This window comes from Lissotriton helveticus, chromosome 4_1 (assembly GCF_964261635.1).
Source record: "Lissotriton helveticus chromosome 4_1, aLisHel1.1, whole genome shotgun sequence".
NCBI lineage: Eukaryota > Metazoa > Chordata > Amphibia > Caudata > Salamandridae > Lissotriton > Lissotriton helveticus.
In genome coordinates, this window is record NC_136063.1 from 932,773,770 (window position 1) to 932,790,061 (window position 16,292).

At 48.5% G+C, this 16,292-nt stretch overlaps 1 protein-coding gene across 1 annotated transcript in view; it reads left to right on the top strand.

Moving 5' to 3' along the window:
- LOC144828091 (uncharacterized) overlaps positions 1-16,292 on the top strand; it is a 73,159-nt gene that overhangs the window by 22,131 nt on the left and 34,736 nt on the right. Inside the window, exon 2 of the mRNA XM_078686220.1 lies at positions 15,106-15,166. Within this exon, the coding sequence (XP_078542346.1) occupies positions 15,106-15,166 (61 nt within the window). The remainder of the gene's footprint in view (positions 1-15,105; positions 15,167-16,292) is intronic.

A 16,292-nucleotide genomic window follows, 5' to 3' on the forward strand; every position in this document is an offset into this window, starting at 1 on the left:
ACTTGAGTGGTGCTTCCACCCCTCTCACCCAGTTTCTAACGCTTGGTCAGTTTAAATTAATTGTTTATGAATGAAGCCAAAGCAGAGTTATCAGTACATGCCTGGAAGGTCTCTCAGGTGCAAGGAATTCTTTTAAATGAGCCCACATGTATGACCTCAGAATGAATCTATCCTTTGTGGCAGAGGGGCAAGTGACGCAGGATTTTCGATTATCTCTATCCAGACCTTTTCAAATGATTGTCGCTAATGGTGCTTAAATCAGACATTTTAACATAACACTCTCAGGCTAAACAAGACCATAGGAATTTCATGTGCACCTTGCAAAAAAAAGTTATTGCCACAAAGTGCCATCATCAATTGTATATTTTCCCCAAAATAATTTAGCCATAAAGGACACTTTACAGTTCTTCAAATTTAAGTTGAACCACAAAGGGCCATCACCCTTTACATGTTGTTTTGTTCCTATTAGCGAAATAATATTTATAGTGAAATTATCCGCTTAACCCACTAATACATTTTGAAGCTGATTATTGAATTAGATCTCTTGCAATTTCTCATGCATCAACTAAACATTTCGGACTAGCGATCATTTAACACAACTGCCATGTTTTGCACACAGGGGTCCTAGGTAGCATCAAATAGATGATGAGATGGAAGCTTGAGTTGTCTATGATCAGGGCTGGACTGAGAACCAAAACTAGACTCGGCAAAGTGCTCGGCGGACCGCCTGGGGGGTTAGGGGTGCGACCCAGCTGTTTGCCAGTGCCGGTTTCGGACGATTTTGTTACAGGGTCCGATATTATAGCTGTGCTGCAACAACGGCCCTGTAACAAAAACAACACCCCACAGGCCAAAAACCATCCCTCACACTGGCGGCCCACCGGGGAAAAACCTAGTGCCGGCTACGCCCAGTCTGGCCCTGTCTATGATGCATCTCAGAACTCTGAGGGAAAAGCCATTGCCTTACTCACTGATAAGCCTGGTATTTTGCCTCCCACCACACCTCTCTTTAAATCTTTCTCCTGCCAAAATATAAAAACATTATTCCTGGCCTCTGGCTACCCTACCACATTTCTCTCTAGAGCTTTCCTTTCCTTCCTTGCTCCAAGGTGTGCTCTCTGCTCTTCATCCAATGCTGACAGGCTCTCTGAGAGCCATGGCAGGATAACCTGGAACTGATTTATCAGTTTGCAACATTATGAAACAACTTTTGTCTCCCAGTTTTTCTGTCATAGCAATAACAGGATTTGAAATTCGGTATTCATGCTAATGGCTCTCCCTTATAGTCATACATAGCAAAATATTAATGGCTGGTGAACAAGTCACATAACAGACTAGATATTTCACAGAGTCAGGTCAGCGGTAAAATGTTTGAGTCTGGTGCGCAAGGCACAAACATTTATTCATAAAGTTTTGTATAGCGCCATCGTGACCCTTACGGGTATCAGAGTGCTTCACAATTTTGGGTAAGAGGGATACAGTATTGGGAGGCAAAATAATCATTACATAATTATGCAAGACACGTGCAGTACTCCTGTAGGTGTTGGAACTCATCACCTATGGGTACAGTAATGGGTGAGGAACATTCGAACATATGTATGTACAGTGCATGTTAACGATGTTGTTCACGATGTGTGGGAGTAGCTTCTGAATGTAAGTCTGAATATCTTCTCCCACTCACGCAAGACCTTGAATCCTAATGTTGCAGCAAGATGGGCTTTCCAGATCCCCTTGCTCTAAAGCTTTTTACCCTTTGATAACACTCCAGATTGTGCCGACTTCATCATTTATTGGTTAAAGAAACTTTTGGAGGAACTCGTGTGATATTTGACTTATATGATTGATTATCCAGCCAACAGTTGTTAGCCCAGCTGTTTAGTTTGTTGCCCACTACTAAGTTTGATTTTATCCACGTTAAGCACTGGATAGGAAACAGACTCAAAAGAAGCCAAAAGGCCTAAAAGAATCAGGAATGCAACAGATGGAGGGCATCCAACAGGGACGTCAAGGCTTAATCAGAGGAGTGCATTGGTCTAAAACCTGATTGTTGCGGGCTGAGCAATTATTTTCCAAATAACTTGATAACTGATTATTAGCCAGGCTTTGCATCAGTTTGGTGGCAAACGATAAAATGATACAGGTCGGTAATTGACGTAAACTTTAATTATGCTCCAAAGACAGCAGTATTTTCCCACCCATTAGGTACCTGGCCTGATACATTAATTCTGTAAGTTTAATTCAAATAATTTCACAAACTGTGTGAATGATCTTCATCTTACAGATATCCCCAAGAGATCTTGATAATATCTCTTTCAGCTGCTCAAGTAGCTCTTCCTATTTCATAGGCTTAAAACGCATAAAAGTGTTTCCTTGAGAAGTAGGGTCCAGCTAATATGTTATTGAGGGGTCTGCAGAGGGTGAACTAATTTCTAAAATGCTTCCTGCAAAAAAAGTGATAGAGTTGGTTGTATAAAGTGTAGGAGGGCAGAGACTTACATCTTTCACAGTGAGTAGGCCAAACTCTCTAACAATCTCCAAAATCTGTCTAGTCCGAGAGGTGAACTGATTACTCTGAGCACAAAGTGAGTCGAATGTTTTGTTTTAATGGCTATTTTATAGGTTTTCAAATCTGGAAATGGCATTCTTATTAGGGTTTGAGTTAAAACCTTTCCTCCAGTGTCTTTAGACTTTCTTACATGCTTTCTAGCAACATCAATTTGCTATTGATACACACTTCATACAACTTTCAAGAGGACAACAGAATCAAGACCAGTCGGCACTACAATGTCTTCATCTGCCTTAAACAGATGCATCAGGTGGATGATTGAACAAGGGAGGGTTGAAATTTGCAGGTTTGAGCCACAATCAACAGGAGTTTCCAAGGCACTAAAAGCCCTGGTAGTGGGAGCGAGATTGGACAACATTTTCAAGGATGTCAAGTGGTGTGGGTATCCTACGTTTAAGGGGTTTTATTTTAAAGCTATGCAGTACAGTCGGTGGTGAGTATGCTTTAACCTATGCATAATCCTTCCCTACGGTCTTGACAAAAACTGAGATTTTTATAGACAGTGCAGAAAGAAGCTAGGATAATTACCATTCTTTTCTTAAGATGATGAGACAATAGTTCCTTAATGGATTTCCACCTTTTACTGAATGGTTGGGAACTATGACTTGGGGGTTCAATGAAAGCAACAGGTTGCTGTGACAGTCATGGCTACATGGATGATGCTAGAGCAAATACAATTGGCAAGACATGCTGCTGTTTTTAGGCTTCTGGTAGGCATCAGACTGGATCCAGATATTTAAAAGCAGCAGTACTATCGCACCTCCGTGCTGACGTTGTTCCACTCCAGAAGACTTGGGTGTAAATAACCACCATCCAGGCGTGCTGATGCCAGTTCCTTTGTATACATGCTTTTTGAGGCGGAAACAGAGCTTACTCCTCTCTTTGACAACTATTTTTCTCCCAAAACGTTCTTTTTCAGAGTCCCAGGGACAATATGTCACCTACCAAAACAACAGGGCTTAAACATTTCAGGGAATGTTGAAAAACAATGTCTGTGACAGATCCCTATGAACTATGTCTGTGGTGCCTAGGGTCTGAGGAGGTCCTTGACCTGACCCTACCTACAACAGAGGTGATAACTAACATCTTGACGAACAAGTTACTTACATTCCATAACGCTTTAGTTGGTAGAGACTCTATCTAGATGCTGATTCTTTATATGAGAATATTCCCTAGTGTCAGACTGCATCCTGAATCATTTTTTGCAATTTCCCCTTGCATGCTGGTAGTTGGCATCATTTTGCACTGCATCGTATTGTTGGCGTAGTCAGCAGCAGATGTGACATTCGCGGTGCCAACATAGGCCCCGCCCCAGGGAGCAAACCTCCGTTCATAACAGTCTTTTTTTATTTTTAATCCTTGCAATTTATTATGATATGAGCTTTGCAAAAGGAAGAAACGAAAAGAAGATGTGTTCAAAGAATATGTTTGTATTGTGGTAAATCTGGATATTATCTAAAAGATTGTCACAGTAAACATAGAATTTTCAAGAGTCAAATACAGATGCCTTCAGTTAGAAAGGTTACAACCAGTGGAAAACGGAGCGCCTCGACAATAAATGATGCTGCCTTGTTGAGTGAAGATAAGCAGTTTGTCACAAAATAGGCAGCTAGTGATTGATTACTCATGTAGCAGTTCCTAACAAAATTATTTTATCCAATGAACAAGGTGAATTTGTTTCAGGACTTCAGGTCAGGTTTAGGTGTCTCAGGGAATTATATGGTTATCAAGTTTGGACAATCATTAGAGATACCTTGGATCACTAAGAATGTTCCTGCAGAGGTTAGGGCAGTAGATGGTTCAGCATTGCCTTCAATGTTAATATATGGACACAATCTTTGTGGTGGGTTTTGCAAGTCACTATGAATAAAATAATTTTGATCTGATTGATGCCCCTCATTAGGTCAAGCCTAGCTATTGCGTAAGCAATCGCTATGCGAGATTATAGTAAGGGGAAAAGAAAAGTCTACCAAAGACCTCTGGAATGCGGTTTATGGCCAGTGCATGTGAGGCATTAAAGTGCGAAGCAGGCATCTGGCATTGACTTAAAAGCAGCAGACTGCTTTCGCCAGCGCGCGCTTGGCCTCACTTCCTGCTCCCCCTCTTACAGCAATTAACTTTCGCTCACTCACACCCCATATGTTCGTTCCCGCCCACCCTTCCTTTGATGTCCGCTTTTCTTGTTTTCTCCTCCCTATCCCTCTCTCTCCACCCTCCAACTCTACCCTCCACCCTCCAACTCCACCCTCTAATTCCAACTCCACCCTCCAACTGCAACCTCCAACTCCACCCTCCAACTCCAACTCCACCCTCCAACTCCTCCCTTCAACTCCTACTCCACCCTCCAACTCCAACTCCACCCTCCAACTCCACACTCCAACTCCACCCTCCACCCTCCAACTCCAACTCCACCCTCCAAATCCAACTCCACCTCCACCCTCCAACTCCACCCTCCAACTCCAACTCCACCCTCCAACTCCACCCTCCAGCTCCACCCTCCAACTCCAAATCCACCCTCCAACTCCACCCTCCAACTTCACCCTCCACCCTCCAACTCCTACTCCACACTCCACCCTCCAACTCCACCCTCCAACTCCAACTCCACCCTCCAACTTCAACTCCACCATCCACCCTTCAACTCCACCCTCCAACTCCACCCTCCAACTCCACCTCCACCCTCCAACTCTACCCTCCAAACTCAACTCCACCCTCTAACTCCACCCTCCAACTCCAACCCCACCCTCCAACTCCACCCTCAAATCCTCCCTCCAACGCCAGCCTCCACCATTCAACTCCACCCTCCAACTCAAACCTCCAACTCCACCCTCCAACTCCACCCTCCAACTCTAACTCCACCCTCCAACTCCACCCTCCAACTCCAACTTCACCCTCCAACTCCAAAAACCACCCTCCAACTCCACCCTCCAACTCCACCCTCCAACTCCAACTCCACCCTCCAACTCCAACTCCACCCTCCAACTCCAACTCCACCCTCCAACTCCACCCTCCAAATCCACCCTCCAACTCCACCCTCCAACTCCACCCTCCAACTCCAACTCCAGCTCCAACCTCCAACTCCACCCTCCACCCTTTAACTTCACCCTCCAACTCCAACTCCACCCTCCAACTCCAACTCCACCCTCCAACTCTACCCTCCAACTCCACCCTCCAACTCCATCCTCCAACTCCAACTCCAATCTCCAACTCCAAACCTACAACTACAACTGCACCCTCCAACTCCAATTTCACCCTCCAAATCCACCCTCCAACTCCACCCTCTAACTCCACCCTCCAACTCCACCCTCCAACTCCAACTCCACCCTCCAACTCCACCCTTCAACTCCACCCTCCAACTCCACCCTCCAACTCCACCCACCAAATCCAACTCCACCCTCCAACTCCACCCTCAAACTCCACACTCCAACTCCAACTCCACCCTCCAACTCCACCCACCAACTCCAACTCCACCTTCCAACTTCAACTCCACCCTCCAACTCCACCTCCACCCTCCAACTCCACCCTCCAACTCCAACTCCACCCTCCAACTCCAACTCTACCCTCCACCCTTTAATTCCACCCTCCAACTCCACCCTCCAACTCCAACTCCACCTTCCAACTCCACCCTCCAACTCTACCCTCCAACTCCACCCTCTAACTCCAACTCCACCCTCCAACTCTACCCTCCAACTCTACCCGCCAAATCCAACCCCAACTACACCCTCCAACTCCAACTCCAACCTCCAACTGCAACCTCCACCCTCCAACCCACCCTCCACACTCCAACTCTACCCTCCAACTCCAACTCCACCCTCCAACTCAACTACACCCTCCAACTCCAACTCCACCCTCCAACTCCAGCTCCACCCTCCAACTCCAACTTCACCCTCCAACTCCACCCTCCAACTCCAACTCCACCCTCCAAATCCAACTCCACCATCCACCCTTCAACTCCACCCTCCAATTCCAACCTCCAACTCCAACTCCACCCTCCAACTCCACCCTCCAACTCCACCCTCCAACTCCAACTCCACCCTCCAACTCCACTCTCCAACTCCAACTCCACCCTCCAACTCCACCCTCCAACTCCAACTCCACCCTCCAACTCTACCCTCCAACTCCACCCTCCAACTCCATCCTCCAACTCCAACTCCACCCTCCAACTCCAAACCTACTACTACAACTGCACCCTCCAACTCCAATTTCACCCTCCAAATCCACCCTCCAACTCCAAATCCACCCTCTAACTCCACCCTCCAACTCCACCCTCCAACTCCAACTCCACCCTCCAACTCCACCCTTCAACTCCACCCTCCAACTCCACCCTCCAATTCCACCCACCAAATCCAACTCCACCCTCCAACTCCACCCTCAAACTCCACACTCCAACTCCAACTCCGCCCTCCAACTCCACCCACCAACTCCAACTCCACCTTCCAACTCCAACTCCACCCTCCAACTCCACCTCCACCCTCCAACTCCACCCTCCAACTCCAACTCCACCCTCCATCTCCAACTCTACCCTCCACCCTTTAATTCCACCCTCCAACTCCACCCTACAACTCCAACTCCACCTTCCAACTCCACCCTCCAACTCTACCCTCCAACTCTACCCTCCAACTCCACCCTCCAACTCCAACTCCACCCTCCAACTCCACCTGCCAACTCCAACTCCACCCTCCAACTCCAACTACACCCTCCAACTCCAACTCCAACCTCCAACTGCAACCTCCACCCTCCAACCCACCCTCCACACTCCAACTCCACCCTCCAACTCCACCCTCCAACTCCAACTCCACCCTCCAACTCAACTCCACCCTCCAACTCCAACTCCACCCTCCAACTCCACCCTCCAACTCCAACTCCACCCTCCAACTCCAACTTCACCCTCCAACTCCACCCTCCAACTCCACCCTCCAAATCCAACTCCACCATCCACCCTTCAACTCCACCCTCCAATTCCAACCTCCAACTCCAACTCCACCCTCCACCTCCACCCTCCAACTCCAACTCCACCCTCTAACTCCACCCTCCAAATCCAACTCCACCCTCCAACTCCACACTCCAACCTCAACTCCACAACCCAACTCCACCCTCCAACTCCACCCTCTAACTCCACCCTCCAACTCCAACTCCACCCTCCACCGCTCAACTCTACCCTCCAACTCCACCCTCCAACTCCAAATCGACCCTCCAACTCCACCCTCCAACTCCAACTCCACCCTCAACTCCAACTCCACCCTCCAACTCCACCCCCCAACTCCACCCTCCAACTCTACCCCCAACTCCACCCTCCAACTCCACCCTCCTACTCCTACTCCAACTCCACCCTCCAACTCCACTCTCCAACTCCACTCTCCAACTCCGCCCTCCAACCTCAACTCCACCCTCCATCTCAACCTCAAACTCCAACTCCACCCTCCAAATCCACCCTCCAACTTCACCCTCCAACTCCACCCTCCAACTCCAACTCCACCCTCCATCATTCAACTCCACCCTCCAACTCCACCCTCCAACTCCAACTACACCCTCCAATTCCAACACCACCCTCCAACTCCAACTCCACCCTCCAACTCCAAAACTTCAACTCCACCCTCCATCTCCACCCTCCAACTCCAACTCCACCCTCCAACTCCAACTCCACCCTCCAACTCCAACTCCAACTCTATCCTCCAACTCCAACTCCACCCTCTAACTCCAACTCCACCCTCCAACTTCACACTTCAACTCCAACTCCACCCTCCAACTCCACCCTCCAACTCCAACTCCACCCTCCAACTCCAACTCCGACCTCCAACTCCAACTCCACCCTCCAACTCCACCCTCCAACTCCACCCTCCAACTCCAACTCCACCCTCCAACTGCAACCTCCAACTCCACCCTCCAACTCCAACTCCACCCCCCAACTCCACCCTCCAACTCCAACTCCACCCTCCAACTCCACCCTCCAACTCAAACTCCACCCTCCAACTCCACCCTCCAACTCTACCCTCCAACTCTACCCTCCAATTCCATCCGCCAACTCCAACTCCACCCTCCAACTCCAACTGCACCCTTCAACTCCACATTCCAACTCCACCCTCCAACTCCACCCTCCAACTCCACCCTCTAACTCCAACACTACCCTCCAACTCCAACCTCCACCCTCCAACCCACCCTCCACCCTCCAACTCCACCCTTCAACTCCACCCTCAAACTCCAACTCCACCCTCCAACTCCACGCTCCAACTCCAACTCCACCCTCCAACTCCAATCTCCAACTCCAACTCCAACTCCACCCTCCAACTCCAACTCCACCCTCCAACTCCACCGTCCAACTCCAACTCCACCCTCCAACTCTAACTCCACCCTCCAACTCCGCCCTACAACTCCACCTCCACCCTCCAACTCTACCCTCCAACCTCATCTCCACCCTCTAACTCCACCCTCCAACTCCAACCCCACCCTCCAACTCCACCCTCAAATCCTCCCTCCACCTCCAACTCCACCCTCCACCATTCAAATCCACCCTCCAACTCCAACCTCCAACTCCACCCTCCAACTCTAACTCCACCCTCCAACTCCACCCTCCAACTCCACCCTCCAACTCCAACTTCACCCTCCAACTCCACCCTCCAACTCCAACTCCAACTCCACCCTCCAACTCCAACTCCACCATCCACCCTTCAACTCTACCCTCCAATTCCACCCTCCAACTCCAACTCTACCCTCCAACTCCAACTCCACCCTCCAACTCCACCCTCCAACTCCACCCTCCAACTCCACCCTCCAAATCCACCCTCCAACTCCACCCTCCAACTCCACCCTCCATCACTCAGGAACACCACCACATCCCTCAGGGACACCACCACATCACTCAGGGGCACCACCACATCACTCAGGGGCACCACCACATCACTCAGGAACACCACCACATCATTCAGGGACCACCACATCACTCGGGGACACCACCACATCACTTAGGGACACCACCACATCTCTCTGGGAATACCACCACATCACTCAGGAACACCACCACATCACTCAGGGACACCACCACATCACTCGGGGACACCACCACATCACTCGGGGACACCACCACATCACTCGGGGACACCACCACATCACTCTAATACACCGCCACTTCACTCAGCCCAACCACATCATCACTCAGCCTCACAACAGCACTGTCCTTGCTTGCTACCAACAAGCATTGCCATAGCCAATAGGACCCTCCAACTCCAACTGCACCCTCCAACTCCAACTCCACCCTCCAAATCCACCCTCCAACTCCACCCTCCATCTCCAACTCCACCCTCCAACTCCACCCTCCGACTCCAACTCATTGAACTCTCACAATACGTTTGTCCTCACATCCAGTTCAAAGATATACACACACACACACACATAATCTATTACAGGGGCACTGGGTGGCCTGCACTCATAAAATATCACTGTCACCCACACATCCATTCTGCGAACAGGAGGAGTGTAATGCTCCCCTACAAGTCTGCTTATGCCAACTACAATCCCTCCAAGAGACCTGCCCATTCCTTATTTTGATTCATCTACATACTTACTCCAGTAACTTATAAATTAGCTGATTAGGTAATTTTAAAGGCTTTTTGAACAGCCTAGGTGCCATCTTGAGCTGTTCTTACCATCTATTTCCTTCATACTTATACATTTAACTTGCAACTTGAGAAGCAACCAAAAATATGTTTAAACAATGACGCTGTAGTAGACAGAGAATAGTTGTGTCACAAGCAGGTGATGTTTTAGGGCATGTCATGTCATGTCATGTCAAAGGTTCTTATATAGCGCCTTATCACCGCAAGGTCTCAAGGCGCTACCCTCCAGCTCTTACTCCACCCTACAACTCCACCCTACAACTCCACCCTCGAACTCCAACTCCACCCTACAACTCTTACTCCACCCTCCAACTCCGCTCTACAACTCCAACTCCACCCTCCAACTCTTACTCCACCCTCCAACTCCACCCTCGAACTCCACCCTACAACTCCACCCTCCAACTCCACCCTCCAACTCCAACTCCAACTCCACCCTCCAACTCCACCCTCCAACTCCAACTCCACCCTCCAACTCCACCCTCCAACTCCAACTCCTCCCTCCAACTCCAACTCCACACTCCAACTCCACCCTCCAATTCCACCCTCCAACTACACCCTCCAACTCCATCCCCACCCACAAACTCCACCCTCCAACTCTACCCTCCAACTCCAACTCCACCCTCCAACTCCAACTCCACCCTCCAACTCCAACTCCACCCGCCAACTCCAACTCCACCCTCCAACTCCAACTGCACCCTTCAACTCCACCCTCCAACTCCACCCTCAAACTCCACCCTCCGACTCCACCCTCCAACTCCAACTCCACCCTCCAACTCCAACCTCCACCCTCCAAACCACCCTCCACCCTCCAACTCCACCCGCCAATTTCAGCCTTCAACTGCACCCTCCAACTCCACCCTCCAACTCCAACTCCACCCTCTAACTCCACCTCCACCCTCCAACTCTGCCCTCCAACTCCAACTCCACCCTCCAACTCCAACTCCACCCTCCAACTCCAATTCCACCCTCCAACTCCACCCTCCAACTCCACCCTCCAACTCTACCCTCCAACACCACCCTCCAACTCCACCCTCCAACTCCACCCTCCAACTCCAACTCCACCCGCCAACTCCAACTCCACCCTCCAACTCCAACTGCACCCTTCAACTCCACCCTCCAACTCCACCCTCCAACTCCACCCTCCAACTCCAACCTCCAACCTCCACCCTCTAACCCACCCTCCACCCTCCAATTCCACCCTCCAATTCCACCCTTCAACTTCACCCTCCAACTCCAACTCCACCCTGCAACTCCTACTCAACCCCCCAACTCCGACTCCACCCTCCAACTCCACCCTCCAAATCCACCCTCCACCCTCCATCACTCAGGAACACCACCACATCCCTCAGGGACACCACCACATCACTCAGGGACTCCCACATCACTCGGGGACACCGCCACATCACTCAGGGACACCACCACATCACTCCGGGACACCACCACATCACTCAGGGACACCACCACATCACTCGGGTGCACCACCACATCACTCAGGGGCACCACCACATAACTCAGGGAAACCACCACATCACTCAGGAACACCACCACATCATTCAGGGACACCACCACATCACTCGGGGACACCACCACATCACTCAGGGACACCACCACATCACTCTGGGAACACCACCACATCACTCGGGGACTCCCACATCATTCGGGACACCACCACATCACTCAGGGACACCACCACATCACTCTGGGACACCACCAATTCACTCTGGGACACCACCAATTCACTCTGGGACACCACCACATCACTCTAATACACCACCACTTCACTCAGCCCATCCACATCATCACTCAGCACCACAACAGCGCTGTCCTTACGTGCTACCAACAAGCATTGCCATAGCCAATAGGACCCTCCAACTCCAACTGCACCCTCCAACTCCAACTCCAACTCCACCCTCCAACTCCACCCTCCAACTCCAACTCCACCCTCCAAATCCACCCTCCAACTCCACCCTCCATCTCTAACTCTACCCTCCAACTCCACCCTCCAACTCCTCCCTCCAACTCCAACTCCACCCTCCAACTCCACCCTCCAACTCCAACTCATTGAACTCTCACAATACGTCTGTCCTCACATCCAGTTCAAAGATATACACACACACACATAATCTATTACAGGGGCACTGGGTGGCCTGCATTCATAACATATCACTGTCACCCACACATCCATTCTGCGAACAGGAGTGTAATGCTCCCCTACAACAAGTCTCTTATGCCAACTACAATCCCTCCAAGAGACCTGCCCATTCCTTATTTTGATTCATCTACATACTTACTCCAGTAACTTATAAATTAGCTGATTAGTTAATTTTAAAGGCTTTTTGAACAGCCTAGGTGCCATCTTGAGCTGTTCTTACCATCAATTTCCTTCATACTTATACATTTAACTTGCAACTTGAAAAGCAACCAAAAATATGTTTAAACAATAACGCTGTAGTAGACAGAGAATAGTTGTGTCACAAGCAGGTGATGTTTTAGGGCATTATTCTCATATAGCAAAATTAAGCTGATTCCATGTAACAAAAGCACTTTGGATAGTTAAAAATCATTTACAAGGTTCCATGGGGCCAACATGTTTCATCCCAAGTCTAGACAATTTTTTAGTAGTCACTTATAGAAAGGGAGTGTTACTTGATGAACATGTGAATCCCCACAGTTTCTGATATAGGCCAATCCTTTTATGAAAACAGTAACTTAAGGTCTGGGTTTTAGGGATGAGAAGTGAGGAATTCTTTTGTACAGCACATTGCAGTGAAGGTGTTTTCTCATTCTATTTGGCGAAATGATATTAAAATATTTTGGTATTTGGGGATTTAGTATAACAACAGCATAGGTGAGAATCAAGTTTTCTTTTCTCCTCTCGCCTCCCCTGAACTGAACCCTGGATATAGAGATAATGTTCTTTCTCTTATAATCCCTTTTAGACATCAGAAATGATTCATGTTAAAAAATAAGGTCATAGTTCACAGACCCGTCTTGAATCTCCAGTGTTTATAAAGCATATATTGTATACTGTTTCCTACTATGGGAGGCTATGCCACTAATCTCCGACTTTCACAGCTCATGGAATCCTTTGCTCTAAAATTATTGTGACAACTGAAGTTCTTGACTCAACTCATTACTTTTCTTTCTTGATTCCTAGTTAATTGTCTACAGTCTAGTTGAGTGAGCACCATCAACCACTCTTGAAATTTGAATTTTACTCAATTCAGGATGTCCAACAATGTGAGTTTTGATTTCATGCCTGTAAGTGTAAATGAGGTATTATGCTTAATTGTCATTATCAGGGTTTGAGTTTCTGAAATAGAGATGAGTACTGCTATTTGAGTGAAAATTCACATGTTAAGTCCCGATTCTAAAAGAAGCTGCAGGTGAACAAAGGTAAAACATAAGACATGCAATGTTTTAAAACAGGAGAGGAAACAATATAGTGTCACCTACTAAAAACACAGGGAGCGAGAAGAGTTTTTGTAGTGACCTTTGAACTATGTTTTTGTTGGGTGACTGAGAAATGATCGGACCTAAATATATGGGAGCAGATTTACAGTCCCTATGTGCCGCAGTGCATCTAGTTGCATGAGGCACTTGTGGCGTAGCCTGCTGAGTGATATTTACAAGCACAGGTAAAGTCATTCTGCGTGACTTAACCTGTGCTCGTAAGTATCGCCCCAGTTCATGCAACCCTTTGCGTGTTAGGGGCAGGACATGGGTGTTGATATGGGTGTTCCCACGCAACACCCATGTCCACTGATGCATTTCCAGATTTACAAGAAATCGTAAATCTGGAAATGTGTCAGAATGTCAGAAGGTGCCCCTTCCTGCACAAGAACAATCTCCCAATGACACAGGCATCTTTGCACCACTGTGCAAGGATGCCTGCGCCAGCGCATTGCAGCTGTTTCTGTGCCAGCGCAAGGGGAAGCAGAGAGATGCAACATACTGTTGAAAATAGGTTGCATCCCTGTGCTTTGAAACTAACGCAGTGCAGCACAGCAAAATGACTTGCTTCATCGCGCTGCGTTAGTTTCATTTAGATCTTCCCCGCGGTTTCTTCCCAACTTACAATGTTAGTTTAAAAGTTTGGGAGGATAAGTAGTGAGCAAATTATAGTGCCTACTTTAAAGTTTTCACTTTCATGAAAAGAGTTGTCATTTGAGATGTTCTCAATTTTGTTGACAATCAATTTAGTTTCTTTAAAAAAAAAGTATGGTTGTGATCTCTTTCCCATAGTTGTACAAACATCATGTTTAGAGCTCGCTCCACTACAGGCCTTCAGTGTGAAGTGAAAGAGTTACACTTGGTGAAACAATTTACTTCCCCTTCAAGGCAGGAGTGAGATATAGGGCAGCTCACCGAGGAGACTCATAGAACGTGAAACAACACCGAATCAACCCCAGCCCACAAAACCACTCCTGACCCACCCACCAGCCAACAAACCAACCCGACCCACCCCCTCCAGCCGGCAAAACAAAATCTGACTCACCCCCAGCCTATAAAACTACCCCAAACCCACCAGCCTACTAAACTACAACAAAACAACCCCAGCCCAAAACTACACCCAGCACAAATAAACTCACTGCTTCCTGCAAGGTCTTCTTGCTTCTGTCCGTAGCAGGCAGCAGTTAGTATGCATATTGCCTTAACCACACATATGCGTGCTTAGGGCATATGTGTGGTTAATGCATGTGCTGTAGATGTAGCGGAGTTGGAACACTCATGGTTTAGTCCACAGTGTTCCGACTGTTCCCCGACCATGGCATTTGAATATAGCGGATTCCCTTCAGTAGTTAGTTACTACATTTCAACGAGAAAATGGCTGAGCGGCACAGGGTGTAACATTGTATATCAATATGATGAAATGGTGAAATCTGGTTTTAGAGAGAAAGATCAAATGATTCTTTCTGTTTTTTCTTGTAGTTCCGCATGCGAGGCCGCCTGCGGGCAGTAATCTGCTGCTGCAGACCAGTCCCTGAGGGAGGTAAGTGGTCGAAAGCAAAACCCCTCATTACCTCATGCCACTAGACATAAATGTACTCTGAGGGGCAGATTTACAAGCCCCTTGACACACCGGTTCATCATTTTTTGTGTTGTACCGGTGGTGCATGGTAACGCTCCATGTTTACAAGGACAGGAAAAGCCACCCTGTGTGACTTTGCTTGTCCTTGTAAATATGACCCCTTTACACGCAGCACTTTGCATGAAAGGGACTTTCAATGGGTGTTGCTATGGGTGTTCACACGCAGCACCTATGGAACCAGACACATTTTCAGATTCACAAGGAATCATAAATCTGGAAATGAGTGTGAATTCTATGCCTCCCCAGCGGAGGCGGAGGGAGGCGCAACAAGGAGAAATTTATTAATTTCTCCTCGTTTTGTTCCATCTGCCCACGTCTCCGTGACAAATGCCATATCTATATTGTGAGCTTCCAGCACCTCGGCGAATTCAATGTTGTGTTTAATTAAAGAGCGTGTATTCAGGAGTAGGCCCTGGAGGGACTTTTGCAAAACTGTTTGCGGGTAAAGGACTTGATGCGAGTTAAAGCTGCATTTTGTTTTGGTGAAAAGGAACTTCATGTCACACAGAGGGCACACCTTAGGCTCTTTCAAAGGATCGAGTTGCGGACAGGAATCCTTCATCTGGGGGTTAAGACTTACAAGAGTATCTCTTGTATATTTTAAACTTGGGCCCAAGATCAGTAGGGAACGGACAGGGGGGGTGGCCTTGGGCCCGATCTAGGCGCGGATGAGCGCAGACGGGCTTGCCTTTGGCGTGCCAGCGGCGCGCCCTCTGTGCATCCGCTCTGGCATGCTGCTTAAATAGCCGTGAGTCAGGCGTCTCGCGCACACATCAGTTGTTTCCAACCCAGAAGTACTAGTCAGGCATGTCCGGTCCCTTAGCCCTCCGCAACAAACGGCACAAGCCACGGCAGAACGGGGGCGGGGAGGGAAGATCACAACAGCTGCCACCCTGATTAGCAAGCTAAAACAAAGTGCTGGTAAGCATGTGGAGTGAGGTACAAAAACCAATTACGATCCCAGCAGGTGGAGTAAAAGTCTAAAATGAACACAAAGTGTCAATCTCAATGCGGTTTTTAAAAATAG